General features: G+C 41.6%; 1 protein-coding gene across 1 annotated transcript in view; it reads left to right on the top strand.

Annotated features, from left to right (window-relative positions):
• The window catches only part of LOC308084885 (lissencephaly-1 homolog A-like), a 71,031-nt gene that overhangs the window by 11,004 nt on the left and 47,617 nt on the right, over nucleotides 1–12,410 (top strand). Inside the window, exon 2 of the mRNA XM_080427847.1 lies at nucleotides 2,078–2,439. Coding sequence (XP_080283973.1) covers nucleotides 2,408–2,439 — 32 coding nt within the window. The 5' untranslated portion in view covers nucleotides 2,078–2,407. The remainder of the gene's footprint in view (nucleotides 1–2,077; nucleotides 2,440–12,410) is intronic.

A 12,410-nucleotide genomic window follows, 5' to 3' on the forward strand; every position in this document is an offset into this window, starting at 1 on the left:
ATTATGGATATCAAATTGATAATCATTGTTGAATAATAAACGGAACAATAAATGTGCATTGTGCCCCTTTTCCTTGGCTCTTTGTGACAACATAGCTTTTCTATTTGTGGACTGTTGACATCATGATTCATGGGTCCAGAGGTCTGTTTGGTGCCCTGATAACCTGTTCTGTTCTACTTCAACATCAAAGTGTCAAGTCCACCTCTGATAAGCAAAGTATAGCTGTTTGTTTTAACTGTTATGGATACAGTACAGTTATGGATACAGTAGAGTACATTATGTCATACGTCTGGGTAGGCATGGCCTTCCTCTCTGATTTGGATATGTCTGGCATAACTGTACACGTTCCTACTTTGAGACGGGAAGGAAGGTTGGTTTTGTGTAAGGCTTTTCGATTAACCGAATAACGGAGAAGCATGTTTTTTTTCCGTTTAAGATGATTTATCAACAAATCAATAACAATATTTTCTTTTATAATCAACTAAATCAAACTCTTAAGCCCTATTTCATTTGCTTTGTTGTACAACAGAATCTGTGTCACGTGAAAATAGCCAATCTGACTACAAGCTCTGACACATTGCATCACGCATGTTGTGAGCTTGTAGATAATCTATTTCAGGCATTTTTAAAAATGTATTATTTTATTCAAATCAATTTCTTTTTTAATAATCTATCTATTAAATCAATTGGATTGATTAACTGTTGCACCCCTAGTTTTGTGTTTCTTTTTATTCAGACTGCAACCGTTCTGAATGATGACACCAAATGTGCTTCAGTTCATACCAAATGTCCCCTGTGTGCTATCGCTCATATGCTGAGGAGCAAGAGGAATGCATTCAATGTTCCTCTCCTTGCACTTTCTAGGGTGTTTCCCAGTCTTCAGCCTGTTGTCTAATGTCTAGACAGATTTCTCTGCTCTCAGCTACATTTCCCCACACAGTCACTTTCATATTGAATTAAGATCTAGTACTAATCGTCTTTGTGACGTGTTGCTGAAAATCTGATAATAGCGTTTGGTGAATTAAGTTAAATACATTTATTAACAATAAGCTGTTATATCAGTGCCATCAGCCTCGCGATTCGCTACCAACTGTTCTAGTAAACAGTAGAGGACGAGGTCTGGGGAAATTCGACCAAAAAAGCTGCCGTTACTTTCATGGCTGTGCTGCCTGTTTCTCTGTGTCCCGTTTTCCCGTTTTCCGTTGGCGAGGTGGGAAGTGAAGCTGTTGGCTGCAAGAATCTGGGTCAGCCTCCTCTTCCCTCTGCATGTGTTTGGAGAATTCCTTGTACTGTAGGCGTCGGCCAGGGCTGTGACAAGACTAGTGACAGCACAGGCTTTAACTGTCAGAGTAGGAATTAGGTAGCTGTGTGTGACTGGGAAGCTAAAGAGGGACATATGGGTTGAGATAAAACATCTGATCGATCGGATCATAGGATATGTGTGCTGTTGGCCGAGTAGGCCTGCTAGAGTATTCTGTGGAATAAACGTCGTCTTAACCATTACACCAGGGTCTGGGCCACCACCTATTTTTGATCTACGAGGTGATCAGGTTGGGCTATTGAGGTCAATACAAAAAACAACTACATCATTAACCATTATTGTTTGATGTGCATAACACTTTTCTCACCAGATAGTCAGAATTGACATTACTTTAGTTTTTACTATTATTGACTCATTCTTTGTTAGGTTCTATTGTTACATGTTTGACTTATCCTATGCTTGTATTATTCTAATTGGCAGCCTATAATAAGATATAAAAGCAATAGTGTTTTTTTTACTGTCTCTAGGTGATCACGCCAGCCTTGGAAAATAGCCAAGTGATCAGATCAAGTGCCCCAAAAACCCCTGGGTTAGACAGTCCACGGTTTCAAAAAAAGGAAACCTCTGTCCAGATGCCTGCGTTTTCATGTGAACCGAACCGATGCAAGATGATGATGATCTCTCCTGGCCTATGAACATGTTAGCCCCCATCCATCCATCCATCCAGCCAGCAAGCCGTTCATATTTTATGCCGTCATCATGCATACTTAACGCTGTCACTGACCTTCTATTTCCTTTGTCCTCTCCTCTCTCCAGATGCAGTGTAGGCCTGGCTGGTGACTGGTTCTGCAGGCTGTCCACTCGTCTTGTCCCTGGAGCCAGCGAGCCAGTTGGGGGACAGAGTCCTGTGGTGTCCCCCCTCCCTCCCTTCCTTCAAGTCTGAGGCTTTAGCTGGACCTAACAAACTTTAATTTTAACCACTGGAGTGCAGAACTTTGGGACATCTGGTCCAGTGTTGTTTTGGATCAGCACCGCTCGTCATCTCCTGACAGAGGAGGGAGGAGCGCGAAGCAGCTACACGCCACGCTTCCCTTCCACTTTTTGAACACCTGACCTCCCTGGCCCCGCCCACACTGCACCGTCACCATGGTGCTGTCACAACGGCAACGAGATGAACTGTAAGTTGTCGCCGCAACCGTGTGTCACAAAGTTCTTGGGTGTTGTTGGAAAAAGCATAACATTCCATAATTAAGCTAAAACTGTACACTGTAAACTGCCACTGCAAACAAAGCTTTACACATAGGGAACGCCTAAAGCCTGAGTTATACTTAGTTGTGTGCCGTTGTTGCGCTCAGTAAATAGCAGATCTACAAGAAGGAATGTGACTCGTTGTGAGCTTGTATATCTGCTATTTATGCAATGCAACACCAACAACCAAGCATAAATCAGGCTTTAGTCGCGAGCCTGTGTCGTGCACCAAAAATGTATCTGTATAGCTCACTCACAATGTGTTGTAGTCTGGCTATTTTCAGTGCATTTTCGACACCATGTGCAACCAAGTACAAATGAGTCGTTACACTCCTTTTACCTTCCTATCTGCTAGCTGCTTTGCTCCTGATATCTTTCCACACCCAGTACATTAGCATCAGTTATTCTAACTCTTGACCAGTAATCAAATGAGAAGGCAAAACGAGGCAAGCCGCTGTTGTGGCGACCGCAACGCTCCAGAGACATGGGTATACCAATAATGACTGAATCAGGGAGTCTGCTGAATGGCATTTATAAGCCTGCTAATAGTAGCCTACATGAGCTCAAAAGGCTCTGTGCATAGCTGTAGTCCCGGGTTTCTAGACTGTGGTATACCTGTGTCCTGTTCCGTTTTATTTTCCATTTGATTGGCTCAGCAGCAGGTTTTGAATGGGAAACGCATACAGGTGTCATTTGTATTTCCTGTTCAAATCTGCTGCCTTCCGAGCTGAGTCAAGTGTAGCCCAAGACAAAAGAAAGAAAGACATGGCATCTCCGGTTTACTCATCTTTACGCATCTGAGTGATGTAGGTGGCCGCATTCTTAGGAGACCGGAAGCAGGTTGGAGTCAATTCATTCCAATGGGAGAACTGAACGTGAACACAGCTTCTGAACCTTTTAAAGCTTTTTTAGCCCTATGGTCACTGAACTAAATATTGGACCAGAAGTTTTTCATACTAAAATGGCTTTTTTCAAAGAGACAAATCAGGAGAAAATCTACTTTATTTTCAACATTTCTCTGTCCCAGGCAACACACTGGGACGGTGCCCACTTAGGAAACTATTTGTAGGATTTGTGTGTACCATTTTGCCTCTAGTGGCTCCAATTGGAATTTCTTTAATAATTGGAATTTCTTGCTACAGCTATGCAGTCATGCACCATGCTTAAACTAAATGGGGAGCACTTGAATGCTACAATAGAGCTCTTGGCTCCCCATGCAAACCACCCATGCTTTGTTAAAAACTACTTGATTCAGAGACGTACAAAGAAAACATATTTAACTGTAGCTCGCCTTTCTTAGAGCAGGAGAAAAGAATCAATGAATCAATGAGCATGTAAGGGTTCCTAAGATCCCATGAGGCTCACAGCCCAAATGTATTGATCCTCCCCCTGTCTGCTCCCAAAAAGGTTTCAGTCATTACTCAGAAAATCCTTTTTATGAAGGGGGAGGGTGAAAATACATATATCTGCAAGAAAGAAGATGCTTTGCTTATTCCTGGAAAAAGTTAAGGTTCCAAAATATTATCTATACCAATTCTCAGGCCATGGCTTTGCATTGTAATATAATTACTATCCATCCATATTCTAACTTTGATCTTTAACTGATCATACTACAGCGTCACACAAAAGCATCATAAGTAGCAGTTCCACGTTTTGAGTTTGTAGATCTGCTACTTTTGAATCCTGAAAAGTAGGGGTGTGCCGATATATCGTCGTTTTCGTGACGATATGTATCGTTTTTTTTTTTTTTTTACAATAATCAGGCATGCAAACAGCCCTGAGGTGACAACATGTTGTTGTTTTTTCGGGTCAGGTGTCACACTATTGCCCTATTTGGATTCAAAACGGCTATTGTAGCTGAAAAGCTACAAGTTTGCATGTCTGAATAATGCGAAAACAGAATTATTTATTTGCTTTTTTTCCACCCCATATATTTTCATAATAAAAAAGTGCCATATATCGTATCGATATCTTATCGATGTTGTGAGGCCAATATCGTATCGTATCGTTTCATGAAATTAGTGTATCGGCACACCCCTACTGAAAAGTAACAGTTTTGAACATATGAGGTTTCCACCTCACAGACGATGCATATATAATTCCGCAGGAAAAAAATTGATTTCTGAAATCTGTCGACATATCTTCCGCTGTAGACAACCAAGTCTGCCACCCAGACAAAGCCATATATCTGCTCTCGTGCTGTGCAGTGATGTGTGATGGATCAAGGGGGGGAAAAAGTGCGAGAGATGCTGATAACAGGGCACAGGGTGTAGCTTTAGCCCTCCTTAGTCTGTGAGCTTTGTAATTAACCCCTGAGGTGGAGCCGAAGATGGTTAAAGACAGAAGGGAAGGAGATTGGAGGAAAGAACGCGCCAAAGGTTGCTCGTTTAATTAGCACTCCTTAATGAAGTGCATCGGTGCGACAACAACTGAAATTACATGGCTGGTTTACATTAATAATATCAGAGAGCATGTATTCGTGTAAGTAATCTTAAATAATTAATCTCATCGGTGTAGATCAAGCTCTTATTTGCTTTGGAAATGAGTTGTCTTTAGGAATGGTGTTTTCTATCTTGTCCCTTCCACTCATTAAGAATGCAGTAGCGCTCACATGACAAGGCACTTGTCATTCCCAACAATGTGTTTCTCTGTGTTGTTAGATTAGCTTCGTGCACCGAGGCCGTTGGTATGGAGAGTCCTATTGGAATGCTAATCTCCTGTGCTCCCCTCTATTCACAACAAGCTCGTCCATTTCTTTCTTTTACTCCTTTCCTCTTCTGTTGCGTAAGCTTCCAGCCTTGTAGCGTATACAGGAAACCACTGTTTTGGACCACTGGGCCATGTGAGCAGCAACGTTCAGGCTCTTCTGTTGCATTCTGTGTATAATATCAGAGCTGTCCGTAGGCCTGGCTACTGGCGCTCTCTCCTCATGACGCTCTTCACAATGAAGCGCTACCCAAGTTCCAGTCGCCACCCAGCGGGCGGCTTCCTGGAGCCCTGGTGGGAAAATTGGCAGCCATTTTGATCGGTGCAGTTAAGATAATGAAGCAGTGAAGACACGGTGGCAGCGACCAGTGTTTGCCCTCCACCCGTTTTTAAGTTTTAGCCCCTTCCTCTGTTGATCATGGTTTATATACTGGTTGATCATGGTTTGTATACTGGTTGATCATGGTTTGTATACTGGTCGGGCTACAGTGGATCATGATTTGTATACTGGTCGGGCTACATGGTCAGAAAAATTGTCACAAATGGTCCATCCACCACTTTGGTTCTAAACAACATATCTCAGAAACGATTGGCAGCGATGTGACCCCCTGGCCTTTCCTCTATCACCTCCTGACCTCTCTGCAAATTTTTTATTCAATAAGACAATGTGATGATATGTTGGTCTACTGTGACAAACAATGTGCCACACACACACACACACACACACACACACACACACACACACTAGGGATGGGCAATATTATCGATATCACGATATATCGCGATATTTTATTTCGCGATACTGTATCGATACTCCAGTATCAATATCGCGATTTAAAAAAAAAAAAAAAAAAATCTTTTTTTTTTTTTTTTTTTTTTGCTTTTTCAGATACAGGCTTTATAAAAACATTCAAAGAACCTATCACAGATCTGCAGCTACTCAATATGTAGTGTATATATAAACAATATGTAGTTGTGATAAATGTATATATCGCAATATATCGCAATATATCACAATATATCGCAATATATCGCAATATATCGCAATATCGTGATACGACCCAAGTATCGTGATGCGTATCGCAATATAATCGTATCGTGACCCAAGTATCGTGATACGTATCGTATCGTGAGATTGTTGCCAATACCCATCCCTAACACACACACACCGCTGTCCCAGTGCCCAGTAGTTATTATTGGCGCAAACTAAGTAGAACACTGTATTCCAAAAAGAGCTGTGTTCTTTGTCTTACGTGGGTGCTGTTTTGTCAGCATCTCAGTCAGATGCTGTGATGGCGCAGCATCTTCGCAACACGTCTATTTTTATGAGCATAACCGATGAAAAGCACATTTGTGTTGGTTATCAGGGTCAGAGGATTCATCCCCTTGAGGCCCCCTGGAAAAATAGACAGAGAATACAAAGGAGCGGCACCCACCCACCCATGTGCAAGATGTGCCTCCTTCACCAGAGCCCCTTTCTCAGTATTCCAGAGGCATTCTCCTCAGTTTGCTCCACGTCTTTAAGCCAAAAGATGTTTCATGTGACTCTGTTCCTTTTCTAGGTTACCACAGCTGTAAAAATTATTACATAATACATTCGTCTGCTATGACTCTCTTAGAATAGGAACGCTAGAATTCATTTGGTTAAAGCGATTGAAGCAGTGACACGGGGCAGTACATAACCACACCCCTAGCTATGTTTCGTCCCTATGCTGGGACAAAAAGGGCAGATATACAAGCTCACAATGCTTTTGCGCTGTGCACTTGTAGACCGGCTATTTTCTGAAGAAGAGGGATAAAAGGAGGGGGCCTAGTTTAGACCCCTGGGAGACTCCTCTCGGGGGAAAAAAAGCAGTAAAAAGCATTATTTTATACTTTGGCTATTCAAAAATAGCAAATGTACAAGCTCATAGCGCAAAGTGCAGCGCTACAAGCTTGTAGATCTGCTATTTTTGAAGAATTGTGAAAATGTGTGCCAATCTTTGAATGTATGTATTATTTTAAAGTGAACATTTTTAACTCCAATCTTTGCTTCTGGGGGTCCCTGGAACAAAATATTTTGAGATGGGGGGGGTCCGCGGCCAAATGCATATAATTTTGGGGTCCTTGACAAAGTTTGAGAACCACTGATATAGAAATATACGCTTTTTAGCAAACTGTTGGGATTCAGAAGACATTTGTAGAATCGGCTTCAGGTCTTAATGGGTTAAGTGGTTCAAGAGACCAAAACATTGACACAGGGTAGTACTGAGGACAGACCACACGGAGCTTAGCTGCGTTCCAAGACTGGACAGATCTACCAGTGCTTTTACATCTTACTATATAGGCTGCTAATTAGAATTATACAAACATGGAATAAGTCAATCATTTGACCATGATAAAAGCTAACAAAGAACGAGTCAATAATAGCTTTATGTCTAACTGTGGAGAGATTCAGTAAGCCAACCACAAGTCAAACAGAAGTGCACACAAGCAAATCTGCACTGCCCACAATCTGCAAGACAACATGGGAAAATGTACGAGTTTGATGCCTCTGCATGCGTTGACTACTCCCCTTTCAGACGTGTACTGTATGTGCGATCCTGCCCTTATTCTGGAAAAGAAAAAAAAATGCAAAAACGTATAATTCAAGCGTCTATTATTAAGAGTAAATCTGTCCTTGTTGTTGCCGTCTGTTGCAGCAGCAACACATACGTGGGGTAACTAGCTGCCAGGCCATTAAAGTCAGCTTGATAGCTTGCTGGTTTTAATTCTCAAAGAGAGATCAAGGTGGTCGTCTGTCACTGTTGATCGCCACTGTGACTTGAAAGACCCAGAACACACACAACCTTCATGACAACATCCATCACGTCCGTCATATTCACCATGTTTGGGGGGGGGGGGGGGATCCATTGTTTATGGAAATGCTATTTCCAGTGGCAGATAACCACTTTCAACCCAATCTGGGAACCCATTCGTTTTGCCTGTGGGGGCACCACCTCCTTTTCTGTGTAGAGAAGGAACTCGGTTTGGCTCCTCCCCTTTAATAGTCCACTTCCTCCCGGGTGCTTCTGTGTTTATTCACAACAACTAGGCCTGTCACAATTATTACACAATCGTCTAATAACAATTATTTGAGATAATCGCAATTATTTTCCATAATCATCAACATTTTGAAGCTATTTCCGTTATTTTAAATGTTGTTCAATGTATACAATTATTAAATTTGTCATTTCTTTATTTAAGTTTTTTGTTACGAAGGCTTAAAGCCAAACAGAAATTACGTTTTATGTTCCAATGTTCGATGCCAAAAACACAATGAAATCATCAATCGCAATTATTAGTGTTAATAAATCTTAAATCTGTAATCGTGACAGTCCTAACAACAACACTACATGTTTAGGGCAGTGGTGCTGGTGCTGACAGACAGATTCTGCTGTTAGCAGAATCTGTCTTGCGAGATTACTTTCAACCTAGTGTCCCTATTTTGGGCATGTCATTATAGGTGAAAAAAGGGTTTCAAGTGGTTAACTTTGTAAAAAAATAAAATAAACCTATGCTCCCCATTCCATTTTGTATACATGCTTTATTCTTGTAATCATCTGCAGGACAGCGGGGCGACGATTAATTTCTAGCCCTGGGCCCAATGGTGTCATGTGGGTCCCAGAGATGTACGGATTGGGAATACTAGCTTCTGGCTTTAGCAGTGCTTGGGTGTGGCAGTTTGCAACTGAGGGGAGCCCACACTGCTTACACATATTTTGTATACACACACACACACCAGTGTTAATTTTGACAGCAAATTTTGATTTAGTTTTAGTCATCACACACACACACACACACACACACACACACACACACACACACACACACACACACACACACACACACACACACACACACACACACACCCCATGGTGTGTTCCATCCTGAGCCAGGTTCTGAGGCACACAGTGTATTTAACCCATTCAATCTGGGAACGCATCTGTGTCATTTTAGATTTATTTGGCTATTCAAAAATAGCAGATATGCAAGCTCATAGCGCGGCACTCTGTGCCGTGCTACGAGCTTGTAGATCTGCTTGTTTGAATATACATTTTTAAAGCAAAGATTTGCGCAAATGTTCAAGATGCTGCGCTATGAGCTTGTATATCTGCTATTTTTGAATAGCCAAAGTATAAATGGCCAAATGGATGTGCAGGTGTTCAGTCAACAGTATGGATTTCATCTTACCTCCAGACAGATTGACAGACAGATGGGATCGGCATGGTGACCAGCCTTTCTGTTCTTCTGTGGGTCTCTAGGAAGGAGAGCTCAACCACACTCAGTTCTCACATCAAAGAATCTTTCATTTTAAAGGAAAAAGGAGCAGTTAATGCCTTGCATAAGCTATTAACCCATTGAGGCCTGAGGTTCCGATTCTGCAAAATGTCTTCTAAATCCTAAACGGTTTTCTGAAAAACGTATGTTTCTATATCAGTGGTTTTCAAGCTTTTTCAAGTCAAGGACCCCCAAAATGATATGAATTTGGCCGCAGACCCCCATCTCAAAATATTTTGTTCCAGGGACCCCCAGAAGCAAAGATTTGAGTTAATGTTTGCTTTAAAAGAATATATATATTCAAAGATTTGCACACATTTTCAAAAATAGCAGATATACAAGCTCGTGGCAGCTTGTATATCTGCTGTTTTTGAATAGCCAAAGTGTAAAATAATGCTTTCTAGCTCAAATCAAAAAGTGACACAGATGCGTTCCAGGTCATAGTTCTTGTGAAGGATTTTTTGCCAATATTACCATTGGCGAGCTGTAGATTATCTGATATTCTGCTTTGTTCATTTTGGCTGATGGAGAGTCTCTAGAAATCCTATTGTAGCTGTTGAGTGTTGATTACCTTTTCCTTAAGATTTCCCCTAGTTATTTTTCCTCTAATGTTTTCTGTGTTGTCTTAATGACATTTGAGTAAAGCCACTGTTCTCGACCTGAGGGCTAGGGACAGGGGTCCTTGAAGTGGTTCCAGGGGGTCCCCAGCTACATGTTAGGTACTTGGGAACCAAATGGATGGACCCTTACAGGCCTGTAACTCAGAATGCTACAAATGGACCCTTTCTATCACAAAGTGACATGTTGTGAGCTTGTAGATCTGCTATTTTCTCAAATATTTTCCTATTTAGTATTATGACACGCCCACAATAGGGACGCCAGGTTGTGGGTTAAACACTGAATTGTGCATGGCTTTTGTATCGTGGATATATCTTATGTTATAGGTTAACACATAAAATGCAATAAAAAAATAGTTTTCAGGGATCAACCAGGGGAAGGCATGGAGTTTACATTTAAGCTCTGTGTGTGCATTACTAAATGCTGAGCCAGCTGTCATGTCTACACATTAATTTACACATGGGGCACAAGCTTCTCTTAAAATATGCATGGACATACCAAACCATTCTCCCTGGCTCACACACACAAGAGATACTTCTATGCTGTCATGAAGGGATTTTGCAGACTGGGTGGAAACTTGGGCTGCAACTACCAGCTACCAGCGACTATTCTATCGATTGCTTTTTTGATTAATCGAATGATCAATATATATATATATATTTTCTGATATATTGGTCAGATGAACCACTTAAGCCCTATTTTATACTTTGTTGTACAACGGTGTCATGCTAAAATTTGTTGTGAGCTGGTAGATCTGCTATTTACGGTATTTAGGAAATGTGATTTTGTTTAATTAAATTTGTTTGGAGTTTTAATTTACAATCCATTTTGGTTAAGTTAAACGTTGCACCCCTAAATGTTTGTTTGGTGAGGTCTGCTTTGTCCTGTGAAGCAGGTCTGTCACACTCCACAATTGAGGTTTTAAAAAAAAAGATTCTACTGCCTCACCATGTACTGAGTTAATTTGTGGTGGCTGGTTAGAAATAAGAGTAACCCTTTAAGAGGCTTTTCGGGGAGCAGACCGCATTAAAAGTGGGAATTAACCGGCCCCCAGAATTGATAAGGCTCCCCACCAGTTTCTGTTCATCTATTCCTCCTTTTCATAGATTAGTTGGGCACCAGCAGTCCAGCCTAAGTGATTAATGGCTGCAGGTGACACTTTAATATACCAGTGTCTTAATATAGCAGTCAGTCTTAATGAGCGAGGCTCTACCACCTAGATGAGAAAACAGGTGAATCAGATACAGTTGTTATGGAGATCCATCCCAGCAGAAGCAATGCGGAGAGAATCCACCCAATCCTGTCATATGATTGGTGCCTGCTCTAACAACAGGTTTCTTATTTCCCCTGACCTGTTATCATCAGTTAAGTACATAAAGCCATTAGATGAGAAGGAGAAGAAGAAGAAAAGGCTTATTGCTGCCGGTCTTTGTCAGGCTTTGAAGATGAAAAAGAAAATTCCCATTTATGCACTTTTACGATATGGCTCTGCAGGGGTCTACTGGAGAAGGAATGGAAGTCCGTACACTGTTCTTAGCTCCCAGTAGAAAAATGTATTTAGAGCGATAATTCTTTCTAATGGGAGCTAAGACACACTCTGTGTGGACTTCCCTTCCTTCTCCAGTGTACGTGTTTTTGTTCAGCACCTGTACATTTTTGTTGGGATGTGCATGCTTCCCTGGACTCTTTTTGCAGGAGTCTAGCCATCTATTGGCAGGAGTCTAGCCATCTATAAGAGGGTGTGTGTGTGTGTGTGTGTGTGTGTGTGTTTTTCCGGGGCTAATCTCGCAAACCGCTAGAGTAGACCGATCAGTGGCATGTTTCTTGTGCACACTGCCAGCAGGACACAGAAGTACTGCAACTAATTTTGTTTCACAAAAATCTAATTCTATTTTATAATTGAAGCTCTGATTGAGCTGAAACCTTTTCCCAAATGTGGAGGAGTCATACATTGTAGATGACTGACGTCAGAGAATCACATTGGATCCAAGCAGTTCCCACGTGGATCCCGAGATCCACATGATTCCATCATTTCCTCCCCCTCCTCCCACTAGTCGGAGAAGCAGCTCTCTGCTGGCGTAGCTTACCTCTACTACAGTGCTATCTTCCAGTCCAGTGACCGTGTCTCTCTCTAGGCCTGTCACAATTACGACATAATCACCTAATCGCAATTATTTGAGATAATCGCAATTATTTTGCATAAGCGTCATAATCCATGTTGATAAAAGGTTCATACATTTTGAAACATTTTCAGAAATGGCAGATCGACAAGCTCACA

Source organism: Gymnoscopelus braueri (genome assembly GCF_963280865.1).
Source record: "Gymnoscopelus braueri genome assembly, chromosome: 5".
In the NCBI taxonomy this organism is placed as follows: Eukaryota; Metazoa; Chordata; class Actinopteri; order Myctophiformes; family Myctophidae; genus Gymnoscopelus; species Gymnoscopelus braueri.